The 20,594-nt window shown below is 43.3% G+C and overlaps 1 protein-coding gene across 2 annotated transcripts in view; it reads left to right on the forward strand.

The window, feature by feature from the left end:
- Positions 1 to 15,944, forward strand: part of NTNG2 (netrin G2) — a 101,802-nt gene extending 85,858 nt beyond the window's left edge. The window contains exons 7-10 of one of the 2 annotated variants that reach the window (XM_051980222.1): positions 6,009 to 6,101; positions 8,664 to 8,831; positions 11,310 to 11,444; positions 14,878 to 15,944. In XM_051980222.1, the coding sequence (XP_051836182.1) occupies positions 6,009 to 6,101; positions 8,664 to 8,831; positions 11,310 to 11,444; positions 14,878 to 15,104 (623 nt within the window). In that variant the 3' untranslated portion in view covers positions 15,105 to 15,944. The remainder of the gene's footprint in view (positions 1 to 6,008; positions 6,102 to 8,663; positions 8,832 to 11,309; positions 11,445 to 14,877) is intronic. The other variant, XM_051980223.1, reaches the window with a different exon arrangement.
- The last annotated feature ends 4,650 nt before the right edge of the window (positions 15,945 to 20,594 follow it).

Genomic DNA, 20,594 nt, shown 5'->3' on the forward strand with positions numbered 1-20,594 from the left:
CCCAAATGAGGTCAAGAAGAGTTGGCTGCAACTTAACCTTCTTCTGAGAAAACTCAAGATTTGGACAAAGGGACAGAGATCCTTTCATGGTGACTTAGAAGTCAGGTCTAATGTGGGAACAGAAATATGTATTGGAATAATTTTGCTCTTTAGCAAATGTTTGCTGAAGGTATTGCTTCTAGTGCTTCTAGTGCTATGTTTCCCCAAGAGTGGCTGGGTCTACATTTGGCAGTGTAGATAGATTGTGTTGTATATTGATTAGATAATTTAGGAATTGAATTGAACCTTCCAAGACTTCTATATATCTGGACTTCTAAGTAAGCAAAAGACCCATCCAGGAGATGAAGAGAATATGCACTATTGCAGATGGAATCAAATCAAATGAGGCCAAAGATTGTAATGGTGTAGATGCCATTCATCTGGACTTGGATCCAATCAACCAGTGTAGACACAGCCATTCCTGGTACATCATGGAATATGGAGTTTAAATCCATAACACCATTATTAGGGAACAATTGAGTATATCACTGGGACCTCCTAGTCCTAATCCTTATTTCACCTTGTAACTGGACTTTCCTCTTGTTCCTACATGAGAGTGGACCAGTTCTTCAACAGCTGCCCCTCTGCAGATGGGCACCCCTATGCCCAAGGTTAACACCAAGACAGAAGGTAGGGACATATTTATTGCTGATTACAACATCTCCTGGGTACTATTACTGGACCTCAAAGGAATAAAAAATTGTCAGGGAATGCCCTTGGAGGAGTGTCTCCTAGGTCACTGTGGCACTCTTGCTCTCTCTGTCTTTGTTTATCTGTTTCCATATTTCTGTGTGTCTGTCTTTCTGTCTCTGTCTCTTCCCCTTCTCTATCTCTAGCTTTCTGTACCTCTATTTTTTGGTTCTCTCACTTTCCCGCTCTCCTTCTCTCCCTCTCTCTCTCTTTTCCTTGCTACTTTCTACCTTGCTCACTTTCTTTCTCTCTCTCTTTTTCTCCCTCCCTCCCTCCCTTTAACCTTCTCTCTCTCATCTCTGTTTTTGTTTGTCTATCTGTCTGTCTCTCCCTTCCCTTGCTCATTTTTTCCTCTCTCTCTATCTCTCTCTCTTTCTTTCTCTCCCTCTCTCCCTCCCTCTCTCCATTTAACCTTCCTCTTTCTGTTTCTGTATCTTTCTCTGTTTCTGTCTCTCTGTGTGTCTATCTGTCTCTCCTTCCTTTTCCCTTCCTCTCTCTTTTCCTTTTCATTCCCTTCCCCTCCCTTCTCTATCTGTCCTTTGTGTTGATTTCGGTGTCTCTATCTTTGTCTGTCTCTATCTTTCTCCCCTCTCCCTCCTCTCAGCTTCCTAATGGACTCTAAAACCCCTTTCAGCTCAGAGTGCTATCCTAAAAAAATTCTTTCCCCATGAGTTAACCTTTGCAAAGTTTTATATGCTACCTTTATTATTATTATCTTCCTAAGAGATATTCCTGAAACATCACAGATCACTAGGTGAGAGCTCTAACCAGGGCACCATGAAAATTTCTTTAACCTCCTGGTGGAGCTAGTCCAACCTTGGTTTCTGTTCCTAATGATCAGAGAAGGGGAGAGTGTGTTCCCTACAGTGTTCCCTTTGTAGTTAGAGCAGCAGCATTGTGAAGGGGATGGAGCACTGAACTTGGGATTAGGAAAACTTGATTTAAAGTCCTGCCATACATACACTTACTAACTGTTTGACTTCTCTCAGCCTCAGTTTCTAAATCTATAAGATGGAAATATTACTATCAGTAGTCTCCTTACTTCACAGGCTAGTTGTGAGGTCCAAATGAAACTTGTATGTGAAGTGCTTCACAAAAGTGAAAGTGACACAAAAATGTCACTTGTTAAATCTATCAGAAATAGTTTAAAATGAGAAGTTATGGAAGAAGATCTAATTTTTCCCGATGGGAAATCCATTGATGATCATTCATAAAGAGGACTAATATTGAGTAGAACTACTAGGGAGTAGGGAAAGGAGAAGACATTTATGTAAGATATGTCACTGAGGGTGGAATGAGATGCTGTGGTTCCTTCTTCATTCATTCAGTGAGCACTACTAAGTACTTGTCTCTTTCAGAGTACTACATAGGATGGAGCTCCCTTTTCCCCTAAGAAAAAGGCAGGGAATTGTAAGAGTAACCCAGATAATTTAGGGTAGGAGTTACTCCTATGGGGATATGATCCCATGCACTTAGAGACTTAGGGTCATGGATATGGAGCGAACCTCCAAGGCTATCTCATCCAGTCCCCTCATTTAGGATCCTAAAGCCAATGGAGATTAAATGATTTATCTGAGGTCAAGCATGTGGTGTCAAAGGTACAATTTGAAACCAGGTCCTCAGATACCAGAGCCAGTGAGGGCTCTCTGCATTATTGAATTGCCCTGGAGAAGACAGGGAAGAGTGTGCTACTGAGTTGTCCACCCAAACCAGCATCTGAGAGATTGACCCACCTGCTTTGGAAAGGAAATATATCTGGCTGAAAGGTCACCGGAATAGCCTAATTCTAATCCCATGAGCCTGGCTTGTTTTGGGGATAAGACCATTCAGCAGGTCAATAGGCTTGCTCTGAGAATCTCTGAGAATAGGGTGCTTACTCTGAGATTTCTATGGCATCTGGCCTCCTCTTCCCAGGAGACACCTGAGATCACCCAGGGATCCTCCCAATGTCTCCTACACCTATTCCCCTTACCGGGTTGTGGCTATGATGTCCACCCAGTTCCAGAAAAGTGAATACTCGCTGATAGGGATCACTGGGGAGAAGCCAGCAGCTGTCCTGACCTCAGCCATGCTTGGCTAGCCTCAGCTTTCACCTGGCAGGTGATGTGGCTGCCTTTTTTGTATATATATGGATAAGAGTTATAGCTAATGTTTATCTTTCCATTGTGCCTTTTAAATAAAGCACACAATTTTATTGGGGAAAAGTAATCCTTATACATGGATATATGTGTGTATGTATATATTTGCATATATGTGTGCAAGTATAAGTCACTTAACAAGTATGTGTCACCTGCCACGTGCCTTTTCTGTGCCAGTCACATTATAGGTGATGTAGAGTTAAAGAGACAAAAATACATAAAAGCAAATCTTTAATCCTGGATTACATGACTCTAGTTAAGAAATGATGGGGTTGGGGGAGGATAATGGAAAGCTTTGGAGTGGAGGAATTCTGTGTTCAAAGACCGAGTGCTAGATGATGACGTATAGACTAAGTGATCCAGGGAGTCAGAGGAATTCAGTAAGACAAGCCGGGCCTTGAAGGATGGGGAGGGGTTTGATAAGGAATAAGGAAAGCTACTCATTTAGAGGAAGTAGCAGGATCAAGAATGAGCTGCTGTTAGAAGGGGAAATCAATGAAGAAACCAACCCCGGGGAACAGACAGGGTGGTATTCTGGGAAGAAGGGACAGGTACAGAAAAGAAAACAGGGACAGAAAAGGAGGGGTAAACTTGCCTGCTGCCCACCTTTCATGCTTACTCATGAAGGAAGCGCGTTAGAGACTGGAAACCACTGGAGAAATTTGAATTATCACGGTTGTTGTTATTGTTGTTTTAGATATGATGCCAAATAATGCCAGGGCTTAGAATGCAAAGCCAAAGAGGTTAGAATTTAGGGTGAAAAATGCCTGGATTTGGAGTCAAAAGATTTATGATAGAATCTGGGCACTTGTAGCACTTCCCATGAAGTGTGAAGGTCCCTTCCAGACCCTCCCAATATGGCACCTTCCTCCCTTCTGGCTTGAAATCTAAGATCTTGTCACAATAGAAAATATGCAGAGAGAAGAGGTAAGAAGGCAGATGGAAAGACAAGAGTCATGTAAGACAGGTGGAAATTTTTACTTTTCTGGTTTCTCATGGGGGAAGAGCTGAACTGAACATATCTCTGGCCTTTTTGTGCTAAGTAATGATGGGAAATCTCAAGATTCAGAACTAGAAGGCACAAAGATCATCAAGTCCAAGCCCTTTCATTTTATAGATGAGGAGACAAAGGCCAAACAGGTCACTTGCCCAGGGTCACATAAATACCCCTGGGTAGCATTGTGGAGAGAGTACTGGACCTGGACTCAGGAATACCTGAGTTCAAATCTGGCCTCTGACCTCAGGAGTATGACCATGAGCAAGTCATATAACTCTGTTAGCCTCAATTTCCTCAACTATAAATGGATGCCATAATATCACCCACCTTACAGATTGTTGTAGGATCAGATGAGCTATTTGTAAAGCGCTCAACCCAGTGCCTGGCACATAGGAGGTGCAGTGTAAATTCTTATTTTCCTTCCTTCACGGTTTAAATCATGTTTGATGGTTTTGAAAGCACTTTCACATCCATTATCTCATTTTGTCCTCACCATAGTACCCTGTGAGAAGGGAGAAGGCAGGGGTTATCACTCCCATTTTACAAATGAGAAGACTAAGGTCCAAAGAAGGGAAATGACTTACCTAAAGGAGTCAGAGGCAGTACTAGGCTAACTTCCTCAGCTCTTAATAAGTTTCCTGCTCCCTCCCTGCCATTCCTGCTACTGATCAGAAAGATGAGCATCTTTAGCCCTAAGAAAGGAGTTGTTTCCAAACTGGGAAATCATGGAAGGCTTGGGTCTTAAGGCTCACCAGACTGAGTCTCCCACCTGCCAGAAAATGAGGTTTCTTTGTGTTTCTACGGAAGTACAAAGAATAAATCAAGGCTTTCAGCACCCTCTGCTGGTCAACAGCTCCCAGAACTGGATGCCAATATTAGACATTACTGTGATGGGGAACCATAGGTAAATAATGGCTCTGGCTTAGAGAACACTGGGGGGGTCAAAGTATGATTTTTGATGGGGTCCAATGGTCTAGCCTGGGACAGTTCTCCTATTCTAAAGAGGTGGGATATCTGGTACCTGAAAGGGAAGCAGAAACTGATGTCCTAGAGCCTTTTTCATCATCCTTAGAAATAATTTTAAGTCAGAGGACTTAGTTTGGAATCTCACTTATTTAACTTTCAACAGATAGCATTACTTTTCAGAACCTCAATATTTTCATTGTTTTTTTAAAAAAGTAATAAAACCAATTGACGAGTAAGATCCCTTTTCGTTCAACACATTATCAAATATGGGTTGTGTGTTAGGCACTGTGGAAAATACACAGATAAATAGAACCTAGTGCCTGTGCTCCAAGAGCTTATAGTCTAGCTGAAATATGTGTAAAATTCATGAGATAGTATAAAAATCACTGGATTGGGGTCCAAAAGCCCAGGGTTCTAGACATCTTAGTCTAACCACTGTTTTGCTGTGGTCAAGTGTTTTTCTCTTGAAGGATCTTGGTTTTTCTGCTCTATAAAATGAAGAGGGTGGACTAACTAGATCATCACTAATTCCTTCCAACTTTACTATTCCGTAATTCTGTGTTTTTTCAATAGTATCTGTCAAGTGTCCTAAGCATGCAAAGGAGAGAGGATTCACTTTGAGTAGGAGGGAAAGTGTGGTTTGAACTGAGTCTTAAATGCTAGAAGACAGGACATATAATTAATTGAAGAAGATATTCCAGTCTTGGGTCTTGATAAGAGTGTGAAAAAATGGCTCAAAGTAGGAAAGAATCTAATTTCTTCAGAAGAGAATAAATAAAGCAGTTGGATTGGAGTCTAGGAACAAATCAGAATAAAGATGGTTTGATTACCTTTAATAGAAGTATTGAATTGCAAAGGTAGGTGTTTGAAATGTATTCTGTGGGAAATGGGGAGCCACTGGAAGTTTTAAAGGGAATGGCACATTTAAAATCAGTGTTTTAGGAAGATTAATCTGGCAGATCTATAGAGGATGTATTGAAAGGGGAATCAGGCAGATCTGGAGCCTTTTTTTGACTTTGTTGTCTGATCTGCAACCAATTATTTAAATTCTCTCTGCCTGAATGGCTTCTTCTAAGCCTCTGATAAGGCCAACAGTGGCCTTTTCATGGCTTCCTGTCCTGTATATCCAGAGACCTTAGGGAAAGTGATAAAAAGAGCTTATCTCTTGTTTCTCCAAGCCATCACCACTGTTGCTGTCCCTGCCAAGATCTCCAAACTTTTCCAGCTCAAGCCTAAATCTCCTCAAGTGGTGCCCATTGAAGTATTCAAAGGTAAGAGGGGAAAGAGATGGATGCTCAGAGGAGAGCATTAAGGCAGCATTAGGAAGCCAGACCAAACAGCCCAACAGGACGAAGAGACTAGAGTCCCAAAAGGCCATTTTGGGAGCCGGACTGTGAACATCCATTTACACAGCTGAGCAAAAGTCAAATGTCTTTTTTGGTTTTTTTCTCTATGTTCCTCCCAACCCTATAGAGTTGGACTCAGGCTTTGAACTGCCATGCTTAAAGTAGAAATCTTTTCCTGACATCTCTTTTCTATTGGGTTCCTCCAGGAAGTAGGGGCTTGGGAACCCCTTGGCTTAGTGGCAGGGAAGAGACTGGGTCTGCTTGCTACCATCTTGGATACAAGATGATGTGGTCTTGGTTGGTGATAATGTGGCTGTTAGCACAGACCATGTCCACAGAATAAGATTGGAGTAATGAGCTATATCAAAGTTATATCTTTTTAGTCTCTCTTGGAGGTAAAGAGCATTGCCAAGCATCCTCTGGGAATGTAGAGACTGGAATCCTTGTCTCTCCTTGAGTACCCCAGAGACCCCATACTCCCCAAGACGTCAAGAATGAATCTTCTCTTTCTTCAGATGGAAGAGGCATTTTCAAAGTTATTTATGTTTTCAAGGTAGTGGGATTTTCCTTGTCATAAACAAGAACATGATGTAGTAGTAGAAATAGCCCTGAATAAAGGCATCAGAAGATCTGGGGTGAATTCCAGCTCTGACACTCATAAGCTGTATGCCTATGGACAAATTTCTTTGAAGCTTAGTTTCCTCATCCTTAGAATAGTTATAATAATGTGTGCATAGATAGATAGATAGATAAATGAATGGATGGGCAGGTGGGTGGATGGATGGGTAGATACATAGATACATAAATACACAAATGATAGTTTTTAAAAATATTTACAATTACACTTTTAACATTCATTTTTAAAGTTTCGAGTTCTAGATTTTCTCTCTCCATGAGCCCTTCCCTAAACATTGAGAAGGCAAGCAATATGCTATCAATTATACATGTGAAGAGGACAATAATACTTAATACTAAGCACTTCATACAGCAATTTGGGGGAGAGTACCTTGTAAACATTTTTTATTGTAATTATGCACTATAAATAGTGTAATTCCTTCCCAGTAGAAAGTAAAACTCCCTTAGGATGGGTAAACCTCAGAGGCTATTTAGACATTTTGCCCAGTGTTTCTAAAGGCAGATCCTCATTTCCTGAGATATGCTCCAGCCTCTTCTTCCTCACTACCTTACCCTCTCCATCCCAAATCCCTTCCTTTAATGATGTCATCACTAGAGAAACATGACCAAAACTTCCAGTCCCTGGACACTCACTTGGGACATGATGGAATTTACCTTACTCTTTTAGCAGATCTATTCTAATCTTAGACTCTCTTTTAACTTCCCAGAACTCTAAGGGAAAGATTGGAGGGGTGGTAAAGGGGAAGAAACTACCTCAAGCATTAGGGAGCCAGTAAGAATGATTTATTAAGTGTTTACTATGTGCCAAGCACTGTGTTAAACACTGGACGTACAAAGATGATGAAACAAATATAATTGTCCTGAGGCTGGAATAAAGACTAATCCAGGGACAGGTGAGCTAAAGGTTTATGGAATTGTCTAATGAGAAAGCCTGTCCTAGTTAACATGGCTAATGCCTCCTCCTTCTTTTCCCATCCTTTCTGGGGAGAGCTTATGTTTCCAGGTTCCTGTTTCCAATGCAGCATGGGTGGGGAAGCTCCTTGTCCATTCTGTTGTGTTTGATGTGACTTCAATTCACTGCCCCAATTTTTGTGGCTATCTGCCCATTCCATCTATTCCTTGCATGCTTACTCCTTTCTAAGGTCTGTCAATCCCACCTGGTCAAGACCTGGTTCTTCATCTTCATTGGATTCCACTGTTCCCCCCATCCCTGCCATAGGAATTGGCAAGTCAGGGGCCCACTTCAGCATAGGAAATCCTAAATGGATCGATACTTTCCTGTACCTTGTGCTTTAGGCCATATTTTCTAAAAGTGTATTTCCTAGCCTTTCCCCCCAAAGCCTGAGGATTATGAAGGTTTTCCCCAAAGCCCCAGGTCCAGGAGTCTTCCTCAAAGATTAAGTGTAACGTTTGGTGCTGGCCAAAAGACTGCTTCTTGTTATACAGGAAAGTTTTCTGAAAGACATTCTTCCTCAGAGGAGACTTAAAACAACCTCAAAACTGATCCCAAAGAGGATTTGTCCATTAGTTCCAAGAGCCACCTATGATTTTTGGAAGCAGATTAGAATGATTATTCCACACTCTGGAGCCCTGTGCCCCTGGATTACCCAGATTTGTGTAGCAAGAAACCTAGAGAACTATGGGGCAAGAGAATTCTAGCTTAGAGACCCAGATGCTTATTCCAGGGGAGAGCCTCTAACTTGCTGAATGACTCTGAGCAAGTTACTTGAATTCTTTGGGTCCTGCCTCCACTTTTTTAACCTCTGCAAAATAAAGGTCCCCCTCAGCCATGGTGACACACCTGGCTACAAGGCCTGTGTGGGACTGATTCCTCTTCTCGCCTCTTGGCAGACTGCGAGTGTTATGGTCATTCCAATCGTTGTAGCTACATTGACTTCTTGAATGTGGTGACCTGTGTGAGCTGTAAACACAACACCCGGGGCCAGCACTGCCAGCACTGCCGCCTGGGCTACTACCGCAACGGCTCCGCCGAGCTGGACGATGAAAACGTCTGCATTGGTGAGTGGCCCCGCCTCGTGCTGATGGCCAGACTCAGAGGCTCCCAGTCGCATCATGAGCAAGCCAGGGGGGCTTTGAAGGGCACGTGAACTCCAGAGGAAAGGGGGGAGAAGGTATTGGTTAGCAACAAGCAAATGATATGCCAGTGACACGTAATAACAGCACCCTTTTATTAAGGTATTTATTGAGTACCTACAGTGTACCAAGCACTATGCCAGAAATTGGCACTGATTGCGAGGTTAACCAAGGCAAAATAACCATTGGCAAGGTTAACAATAACAACCCTGCCTTCGAGGTTTTGACATTCTATTAGAGATGGGTTTTAATTCTGCAGGTGTCCCTAAACATCTCTATGACCTTGAACCAGTTCTTTCCCCTTTTTTTGATCTCAGTTTCTCTATCTCTAAAATAAGATAGCCATACTCATTAATGTCCAAAGCACCCCTCTCATACATCTTCATTGGCTTTTTCTTCCTTATAAATATTCTCTAAATTTCCTTAAAACTCCAACCTTCTTCACCAAATGGATGATTCTATACTGGCAGCCCAGAGGGAAAACACGCTATGCTTTGGTTGGGAGTAAAAGTTGGAGGCCTCCTTCCTGCCAGAAGACCAATCACAGTCAACTAATGGCTGATTTGTTCTGGGGGAGAGGGAGACTGAATCCCTGGAAACTCTGCCAGAGGATCTGAATTCAAATCCTGTCTCTGCTATTTAAGAGAATGGGGGGAATCACTTTCCCCTTGTAAACCTCAATTTCCTGAGCTGCTAAAAGAAGAGTTTGGATAAATGCTCCAAATCTTCTCATGGGAATATGTCTGGATAGCTTGGCCTTGGATAGAGCCACATGGTTTCTGCTGCCCGAATTCTACCCTTCATTTTTTGTTTGTTTTGTTTTTAACCTCTACCAAAGGAGAAGGCTGATCTCTTCACTGCTGGTACCACTCTTCCTCCCCCTAAACCCAGAGCATACGTGTGCACACACCTTTTCTCAGTTAGGCTCTTTGGGCTCTTTTTGGCTGGCTACTTTGTCCTCTGGGGGCATCACTTCTAGTGCCTACAGCCTGTTTGCAAGGAGAGAGTCGGAATCCTTTTGCCATCCTCTCCTGGGCCCTAGGCCTGGAGCTGTCAGTCTGTATTAAGGCTCTGGGTAGCCCAGAATACAGGAGATAATTCCTTTAGCTTTCAGGTCATCAAAACTAAATTGTATTTGGCCCCATCCTGGGTCAGAGTTAGGTTGCAGAATCAGAACCTTCTGGATGGATTATAGTGGGCTCCCTCCCTTCCTTTTCCCTATCCAATACAATTTTGAGTGTTGGTGTGTCTGTCTATGTCTGTTCTGTCTGTGTCTACATGTAAATGGGTGAAGATGGAGCTAACAGGACCCAGGCTGACATCAGAGGGAAAGGACAAGGAGGGATTCCACCAGAATTAGAAGAAAGATTAGGAGCATGGTAGACAGGAAGGAGTAAGTGGGATGGAAATAATAGGGAGTGGAGTGGGAAGGTAGGGTAAGGGTGAATGGAAATTTATAAGCAGAAAATGCTTGCAGTTGAATATATGAATGTCTCAAAATCAAAATGACCAATTCAGCATCTGTAGCTAAGAACTAGACAGTAATTGGGGATGAATCCTCAATGACTCTGAGAATGTAAGCTCTCAAAAGGAGCTTAGTGATTACAGGATTTAGAGCAGGAAGGAACTCAAAGATCATTCTAGTGCAATCTCCCTCATTGTGCAGACAAAGAAACTGAGGCCCAGAGAAGAAGAGCATACCTAAGAATTTGAACTCACATTTTCCGGCTCTGATAGCCTTGTGCCCTTTCCCCACACACACACCCAGGGCATCCCACAGCCAGTTCTTCAAGTGCCAATGGGGAAGGTTTCTGTTCCTCAACTGTAACATGGGAATCATAATGGTATCTACTTTATGGGATTGTTGAGAAGATCAAATGAGATTACAAAGCACTTAACACAGTGCTCAGCATGGAGGAGCACTCAATAAGTATATATTCCCTTCCTTTTCTTCTTGCTCCTGTCTTCTAAAATGGGAGGGGGATAAGCAACTAGGGACCAAGCCCAAGGTGAAAAAAATTGCTTCTTCATGAGTTCAAATGTGATCCCAGATACTTCTTAGCTGTATGATCCTGGGCAAGTCACTTAGTCCTGTTTGTCTCAGTTTCCTCATCTGTAAAATGGGCTTCAGAAGGAAATGGCAAACCACCCCAGTATCTTTGCCAAGAAAATCCTAAATGGGGTCACAGAGAGCTGGACAGAACTAAACTACAAGAGGGAGGGAGAAATGGTTGGTAAGACTGTGCACCATTTTTGGGGTCCGATTCCAATGAATGGAGATGGGAGGCTGGGAGTTGGTGGGGAGGGAACTAAGGAGAGAGGTTTTGTATAGTGGGAGAGCTATAAGTAAAACTGACCATAGTTTTATTTTTGTTTTGTTTTTTCTTTCCTGTGTTTGCACAGAATGTAACTGCAACCAGATAGGATCTATTAATGACCGGTGCAATGAGACCGGTCACTGTGAGTGCCGAGAAGGGGCTGCGGGCCCCAAGTGTGATGACTGCCTCCCCAGTCACTACTGGCGCCAGGGCTGCTTCCGTAAGTTGGTGGGGGTGGAGTTTACCCATAAGCTTGACCTCCGTTTCTCTGAATTCATACCTCAAAAGATGCTGAAGGAAAGCCAGGAATTGGATTGGAAATGGGGATAAGACTGTGTTGCTTTTCTGGGATTTAGTTCAAATGTCTTTATTTCAAACTGAACCACAGCATATTTACTAGTCATGTCCACATGTGTAGAAGTTCACAAAGTGTAGCTAAGATGCCATTTCCATCTTCCCAGCTTCTCTCCCCTCAATAGCCTGGTAGGGGGAACAACAGACATACCTAATTACAATGCAACATAAAACACAGAAAGTACATTAGAAAGGTATAAATAAAGTGTAGGGGCAGCCGCCTGGAGTCAGTAAGACTCACCTTGAGTTCAAATCCAACCTCAGACACTTATTAGTAGTATGGCTTTGGGCAAGTCACTTAATCCTGTTTGCCTCCAGAAAATTGCTTCTTCAGTTTCCCATCTGTAAAATGAGCTGGAACACAATGCAGACCAGTCCAGTATCTTTACCAAGACGACCCCAAATGGGGTTGGACACAACTGAATAACAACAAAATAAATAAAGTATTACATAAATTCAAGGGAGGGATGTGGGAAATGTCTAGGGACAGGGGAGCTTCCTGGAAGAAGTGGCATTTGATCTAGGCTTTATAGCCTGGGGAGGAATTAAATAGAAAAAGAAGGGAGGATGGGACATTTCAGGCATAAGGAACAACCCAAATAAAGGCTGGAGAGCATGGGATAGGAGCAGAAAGCAGAAAGCAGAGAGTTTGTTCTGTTTGACTGGAGTAGAACATATTCAAAGGACAGTACTATGAGATAAGGTTGGAGAAGTAGGTTTCCATTAGATTTTGGAAAGCTTTGAATGCCAGGCTGAAGGATTTGAACTTTACACAGTACGTAGTAAAGCATCCCTCCTATATATATAACAAACACAATATTTATGGAGAGACTCAAACTGAGTAAGGATGCAAAGCATTCCCAAATGCACAAAACAAAGAACGCTACTAGACACTATAGAGATTATAGCTAATGCCAGATTGCATGATAGAGACTGTAAAGATGGGATTGTAGAGGAGGGAGAGATCAGTGTGGGCTCAAGTAGTCAGAAAAAGTCATGGGAGAGGTTAGGGCTTGAATCAGGTCTTGAAGAATGACTAGGATTTGAACCAACAGAATTGAGTTGGGAAGATAACAACACAAGGATGTTTAGCATCATGGAAGAAGTGTAGTCTAGTAGATGGCACCAGACTGGGAGTCAGAAAAATCTAGTTTATATCCCATTCAGACACATTAGGTTTGGTTCTCTGACCTCTCTCTTTGGCTCATTTTCTTATTGTAAAATGAAGGAGTTAGACTCAGTTATTTCTAAGATCTTTTCCACCTCTAAATCTGTTGTTGTATTGTTCAGTCATTTTAGTAGTATACAACTCTTCATGATACTATTTGGGATTTTCTTGGTAGATACCACTTAGGAGTGGTTTGCCATTTTTCTTTCTCCAGCTCATTTAACAGATGAGAAAACTGAGGCAAACAGGGTTCAGGGACTTGCTCAAAAATGCATAGAAAATGCATCTTTCTTCTCACTAACCTCTGGCTTCCTTTGTAATCCTGTGTATTTTATTTTATGCATTTAAACACATCATGAGAAGAGATCCATCACACAACTAGTAAGTGTCTTAGGCTGCATTTGAATTCAGGTTATTCTGACTCCAAGCCTAGCATTCTATCCATCGAGCCATCAAATTGCCCAATAAATCTATGATCCAATCTAGATAATATTTTCAGACCAGCAGAGCCTTTGCTGACCAAGAGTAAATGCAGGAAGAATCAAAAACAGGGATGTCCAGACTGTGTGGACAGTAAGGTCCCACCTCAGGAAAGATTCAGGACACTTGTCTGAGTAACCTCCCAATGAGATCCCATCAGGAATTGAAGATAGGACAGAGAAAATAGAGAAGTGGATAGAGATAGAATGGAGATATGGGAAAGATAGAGATGGGAAAAATAAAAGGGAGTGCGTGTCTCTGTGTGTGTCTCTGTGTGTCTTTCTGATTGAATACATGGAGCTGTTTGGGGAGGAGTGTCTTTCTAGTGCAGAGGTTCTTTAGCTGTACTCAATGTGTGAATAGATTTCAGATCCCCGAATATGAATGGGAATAGAAAATGCATCTTTCTTCTCACTAACCTTTGGCTTCCTTTGTAATCCTGTGTATTTTATTTTATGCATTTAAACACATCATGAGAAGAGATCCATCAGCTTCACTCAAGCAAAGGAGTCAATGACTTTTAAAAAAAGGTTTAAGAATCCCTGCTAGAGGGACAATCTCCACTGGGGAAGGGCCCTGCATTTCTCTCTCTCCAAGACTCTCTCCTTGTACCCACCTACTCACTACTGCCCTCTTGCAGGTGGGCAAGGAGAAGTGTACATGTACCAGATTGACAGGGAGGGGGATGGTGATGATAGTGATGGGGTATGTGCTGTATATATCAGGCCAATCGATCAGCAGCTACTCTGGTCCATGGGAAAGAGGAAAGGCTTTGGTTCTCTGTATTGTTTCTATGTTCAATGCTCTCCCTTCCGGGATTGTGGAGAACACTAATAAGAACCAGGTTTGACTTCTTCTGAGGCCAACTTTTAATTCTTTCTCACGTGGGTGGGTTTTGCCTTTGAAATCTTTTGCCAGTGACCTTATTTCATCTTGTACCGGCTGACCCCGAGCAATCCTTGGGCTCCCTAGAAGCTGGATCTCCTGAGGGAAGACGAGAAGAATCAGGGTTCTCTAGCCTAGAGAAGAGAAGGCTGTGAGGAGACTGAAGCCCAAATCTGGCAAACGGAGGGAAAATACTACAGGGGCAGGAGCACAAGCTATTGCACAAGTCTCCAGAGGGTGGAATCAGGAGAATACCGCCAGAGGGATTCTGATTGACTTAGAGAGAAAAAAATCCTTCTAGTTTAAGCCTATGAGAGCAAATGGCCAAGAGAATTACTTTTCCGGAGTTTGGGGGAAATAACGTCAAAGGAATAAGGGCCTCAGAGGACAGATAATAGAAGGCCCTTGTCTCCTCACGGCAGAGAGCGGCAGACTACTGGGGCGGGCTACTGTATACACTGTCAGCTCTGATCTCTGGGTCGTTTGTACTTTGTTGCTTTTCTTTGTTACAAGTATAAAGGCTCAGTCTGTTTGAGGGTGGGAATAGGCCTGGGAGAAGTGGGGAGACTGGATTGAAGTAGGGAATTTCCAGAAATTACAGTTACATGAATGTAAAAGTTAATGACAGGATGAAAGAAAGGAGAAAAAAGAATGAAGAAGGCAGACTTTTTTTTGCCTCTGGGTTGGTTTTGGAGGAGCCGTGGCTTTGTTCGGGCTTAGGAGGATTTATTTTCTGCCTCATATCCCTCTCTTTCTCCTTCCCCAGCTAATGTCTGTGATGATGAATACTTACTCTGCCAAAATGGGGGGACGTGCTACCAGAACCAGCGTTGCCTCTGTCCCAGCGGCTTCCAGGGCGTGCTGTGCGACCAGCCTCTCTGCCAGGGGGAGGAAGGCCAAGCCTGCGACCCTGCCTCCTGTGCCGGCCCCCACCTCGCCGCGCTCCTTGGCTCTGGGTTCCTTCTGTGGCTGGCGGGCTGCCTGGGTTACTGACACCGCCTCATCCCCAAAGCTGGGGGCTAGGAGGGGCCGTCGAGGCGCAGGCCCCCCCTCCCCATCGTCACCCCCAGGGACTGCCTCACACCAGGACTGTTCACCTCCATTCCATCCTCACTCATGTCCTTCTGAACACCAGGAGCAGCCACGAAGACCTGGCCTGGGAACACTAACCCTTCCTGCCAGAATGGTGCCGGCCAAGCCCCCTCCGGGGCTTCCTCAGCAAGGTCTCTGCTCTCCCTCCTTCCGTGGACTCTGTCCTCCGTGACCCATCCTCTTTCCCCAACGTAGGCCATCGTTCACGGCCTGGGACCCAGTTCCCCCCGCCAAAGCAAACGACCTACAATTTTAGTTTTACCTCTGGTTTTCTCATTTCCCCAGGGTGGTTTTGTGGGGGAGGGAGGGACAGTGATCACTCTCCCCTTCGACACCCCAAGTTCTGACAAGGCAACAACAGCATCCCTCCCAAGTCTTTCTGGTTGACTGAGGACCGGCAGCAAGCACCGTCCCCAGTTGGCGGACAGCCCGGCGTTACAGTTGCCTACAAATCTCGATGCTGAATTTATGATATTTTGTATTCTCACTGGTTTCCTTTTGCAAACCACCAGACCCCTAAGATCAACCTTGGGGTTAAGGTGAGGAGGACTTCACTGTCTCGAGGTGGGGGAGGCTCTGAAGAATGTAGGGATCAGTACTTCGTTTTGTAGAGAATTATTTTTGTTTGTATCGTGTCCTACATATCAACGGGACAAGAAGGGAAGAGCCATTCACCATGGGTGTTTGGATGATGGCATATAATCCTACAGAGTAAAAGATCTGTTAACTGCTTTTTCTCCACCCTGTTTTCATTTCTGTGCAAGTGTTCTGTTTTTTATTTCTTTAATGTCTTTTGTATTTTGATTCATAAAGAAACAGAAGGATAGTCAACATGTTCCCTGACTCTAGGCCAAGGAACTTTCCTGTTCATGGTCAGTCAGCCAGTCAAAAAGCATTTACTAAATGTTTACAACAGGCCAGGCTCTATGCTAAGCCCTGGCAACCCAAAGAAAGGCAAAGACAGTCTCTGCACCTTAAGAGTTCATGACTAATGGGGAAGCAACCTATAAGTAACCACATACAAACAAAACATGTCTCAGATAAGCTGGAGATAGGCACAGAGGGAAAGTCTCCTCCAGGAGGTGAGACTGACAATGAGCCTTGAATGAAGACAGGGAGAGGAGAGAAAACATTTCAGATATAGGGAACAACCCATATTAAAGCACATAGATGAGGCTAGTGCAGCTAATCCATAGAGAATTTGAAAGGGAATAAAATCTAAAGAGATTAGAAAAGGAGGAAAGAGTCAGGTTGTGAAGCGTTTACATGTTAAACAGAGAACTTTATATTTGGTCCTGGAGGTAATAGGGAGCCATTGCAGTTTTTTGAATAGGAGAGGATAGAATGGGCCCTAAATTGTAGGTCTTGCCTGGCAAAGCCGATTTCCATTAGGGCAGGCATAGAGCAGCAGGGTGGAGAGCTGGGTATCTCAGCTCTTTCTTGTCTGCTGTGTTTGACCTCTGAAAGGCAGTGCTGTCTCAGCCTCATTAGGAACAGGCTCAGTGCCAGGGAGGGTCCCTGTGGGGGGAAGTAGTTGTTAAGTCAGAGTCCCCAAAGACTCATTTCATAAACAAATTGGCCCCAAATTGGGGCAGAGGATAAAGGGAAAGTTCACTTTTGGAGGCTACAACCATTCTTCTCCTGGACAACTTACTTGAACTGTCTTGCTCTGTTTCTAAGGTCACATAACCTTGTGAAAAGAGTTCTGGATTTGGACTCAGAGAACCCTGGGTTCAAGGCCTAACTCTCCTACTTATGATCTTATTACTTAACTTCTCTATACTTTAATAGGGTAGTTGGGTAGCTCAGTGGATAGAGTGCAGGAGTTAGATCCAGAAAGAATTGAGTTCAAATCTAGCTTGAGATATTTATAAACTGTTTTCCTCAGGGTTTTTTTTTCCATCTATGAAATGAGCTAGAGAAGCAAATGACAAACCTCTCTAGTATCTTTGCCAAGGAAACCCCAAAAGGAGTCACAAAGAATTGGATACAAATGAAAATGACTAAACAATAAAAGGCATCTATCTTCTCATCTCTAAACTGAAGAGATGGAGCTAGAATGATAGACTTCCAGCTCGAAGTCTATGTCCTTATCATTCTCATCTGTAAAATGAGTAAAAAAAATCTAGAATAGATATCCTTTTACGTCCCTTCTAGAGCTAAATCCTATGATATCTGATACTCAAGGAAGAACTCAGCCATTTTCTGGGAGCAAAGTGAGGAAAGAGAAACCTCAGTTTCCTTCTCTGTAAAATTAAATATTGGATAAGATACTTTCTGAATTTTCCAACTCTGGCATTTTATGATTATCCTATAATTAAAAGAAGAAGAAAAGACCTGAGTGCAAATCTTATCTCCAATACAAGTAGCTGTGGTATCTGACAAGTCTCAGCCTCTCTGTGCATCAGTTTCCTCAACTATAAAAAGAGGGGGTTTGACTCAATAGCTTCCAAAGTCCCTTTTAGCTCTCAATCTGTGATCGTACAACAATAGTCCTTAAACCATAAAGCAGCTATAACTCTGATCTTGGTTAGTTGGGTGATGTGTTTTAAATCTGATTTTCTTGTTCCTACAAAGCACATAGCTCTCTTAAATTCTTGTATACTGACCACCCCAGTCTGCAAAGTAAAAAGGAGGAATATGCCCATTTTAAGGATGGCATAAGTGAGGCCCTAGGTGATACCTGGTAATAGGTAGAGCCACGGTTATGTTACCTCCTTAGAACCAGACTTAAAACATGGTTCCTTAGAGCCCGTGGTTCCTGACTTGATCCTGGCAATGTCATTGGAGATAGCTGGGCCATCCCTTAAGAACAGAGATTAGGAGGTCAGCCTACACCCAGGATGTCCCCCTGGGGAACCTAGCTCACTTTCAGATTGCAAGTGAAGCTGCCCTCTGGCCCTGAAAGCTTATTCCTCATCTAAATGGCTCCCACTGCCAGGGGAAAATGTTTCCCTGATGTTCAGCCTAATAGGTCTCTGCTTGTTCCCTCCACCTTCCGCCCGCTCCCCACCCCCCATCACCCTGCAACCCCTCTAAATAACCCAGCCTGCTGCGTTGGCATTTATGGTCTCTGGGGCCATGGATTATTCTTATGAGACATTTATAGGGGCACAGGGAATGGCCATCAGTTACTCCCTGCTCTACCCAAGCAGGGACCGGGAACTAATGGCACCTCAGCCCCATGATACTGAGCACTTGTCTCCCTCTCCCCCTCCATTCCCTGGGCCCCTCTTGGCCATCATTCTGACACCCACAAAACAAAGTGCCTCTCTGTTCTTGGCAGCCTTAGGCCAGTGTAAGGGAGCTGAGGGAAAAGGGCTGGAGGGGAATGATTCTTTGAAACAAACTAATGAAACCACATTTTCTTCCCTTAACATCTTCCCTTCCTCACTTTCCCCTCCTGACCACCGCCACCGGCCCAGAGCTTGTGGTCTGCTGTTCACTTGACTCCAGCTTTCTAAAATTAATTGCTAGTGGTTCAATACACTAATCCCTTTAATGTTCTGGGCTCTGTGGATTTCAGCTGGCCCTGCTTACAGATGAAGCATTTCTGGAAGCGAAGAAAACACCATCTATGCATCCAAAAGAAGGCCAGGCTAAAGGGGCAGCTTGGAGGCATAGGAGGAGGCTCTACAACAGTGGACAGGGACAATAGGGCAGAGGAAGGAACTACTCGGGTTAATAATCCAGCTGTCCCAATGGTAACCCAATTGTAGAATTGGCTCTGGGACAGTGGTCCTAGTAAATATTAACAAATAGCTCTCAGGGATGTACAAAAAACATCTTTAAGTTTAATCTTTATTGTTAACACTTTCTAAATCTTGATGATTAACAAAATAATAAATCAAGCCCAGATTTGTAGTGTTTTCTGGTTTCTTGAGGTAAAAGGTGCTCACACTGAAAATTTGATAATAGAATTGAGAGAATTAATTCAAGCTGGCTCCAGCAAACTCCTGGTTGGGAGGAGAGGTGACATTCAATTCAACAAATAATTATTAAATGCCAGTTATATGTATGAGAAGCAACTTGGAATGACTGATAAAGAGATGACTTCAGCCTCTACAGCAAGAAGAGCTGAGTTCAAGTTCTGCCTCTGAAATATATTGACAGAGCAACCCTGGATAAGTCACTTTATTTCTCAGTGGCCCCAGGCAACTCTCAAAGACTAGGTTGTACCTGGAGCCTTCTTCCCAAAGATTTTCCCTGCATCAATGTAATCCTAGCTCTCTAACAAAAAGAAAAGTGGGAACCGAGAGGAATCTGGTAGTGGTTAAATGGTTTGCCTTAGAGTCAGGATGTCTTGGCTACCAGCCCAGCCTCTGACACTTCCTTCCTGTCTCACCATTAGCAAGTCACTTAACTGTCCCATCTTCAGGCAGTTGTCAGAATATACACAATGAACAAATTGTTGAACTGCCTCCCTAGAGAAATTTCTCGCCCTGGGGAGAGATTTCTCAACCAAATGAATTCATCCCCACAGAAAGCTAAAACCAAAAAAAAAGTGCAAGGCTCCCTATTGTTAGAGATGCAAAAACAAAAATCAAAATTGTCCCTGCCCTCATAGAGCTTATGTTCTACTGGGGAACTACAACGTGGATGTAAAGAAGTAGAATGCCAGGCCAATCTGAAGTATGAGGGAGCAATAGTAATGGGTTGGGAGCGTTGGCCATCCAGAGAGACTTCTTATAAGAAATGCTACTCCCGCCTTCTGAAGCTCAGAATGAGTTTGGGGTGGGGCAGAGGGGGAAGGACAGTATTGCACAAATATTTTCTTTTGAGACTGGATTTCTCTCCTGAAAGTAGACAAAAGTTAAAGAAGTATTGAGAGGCAAAGGAGGAGTATAATCATGATGAGAATGTTGTTCAGTCATGTCTGACTTTTTTGTGACCCCTTTTGGGATTTTCTTGGCAAAGATTCTGGAGTGGTTTACATTTCCGTCTCTGGTTCACTTTATAGATGAGGAAACTGAGGCAAACAGACTTATGTGACTTGCCCAAGATCACAGAGCTAATAAACTTTCTGAGGTTTGAATCTTCCTGACTTCAGGCCCAGAGCTCTATCCACTGCTTCATCTAGCTTACTTCATACTGGATTAAAAGAGGCTAAAACTTACATTTAACAAATAAGTGGTACTTTTTCCAGTCATTCCACAGAGAGGTTACATGCATAATCCAAAAAGGCTGCCATTGTTCACACCATTGGTGTAGCTCCTCTTTGCTACTAGCCAACAAGCTAGTCCCAGCACTCCTCCCTACCATTGTCATATCTTGTTTCTTCCCAAATGATCTAGGAATTTAATTCTAAATTAGAGAAAGATGTCATTTGTTGATATTAGAAAGAGAACCCTCAAGGAAGTGGGCTAGACATTTTGTTTTCTCCTAGGTTAG

The sequence above is a fragment of the Antechinus flavipes genome, chromosome 2, assembly GCF_016432865.1.
Source record: "Antechinus flavipes isolate AdamAnt ecotype Samford, QLD, Australia chromosome 2, AdamAnt_v2, whole genome shotgun sequence".
NCBI classification, from domain to species: Eukaryota; Metazoa; Chordata; class Mammalia; order Dasyuromorphia; family Dasyuridae; genus Antechinus; species Antechinus flavipes.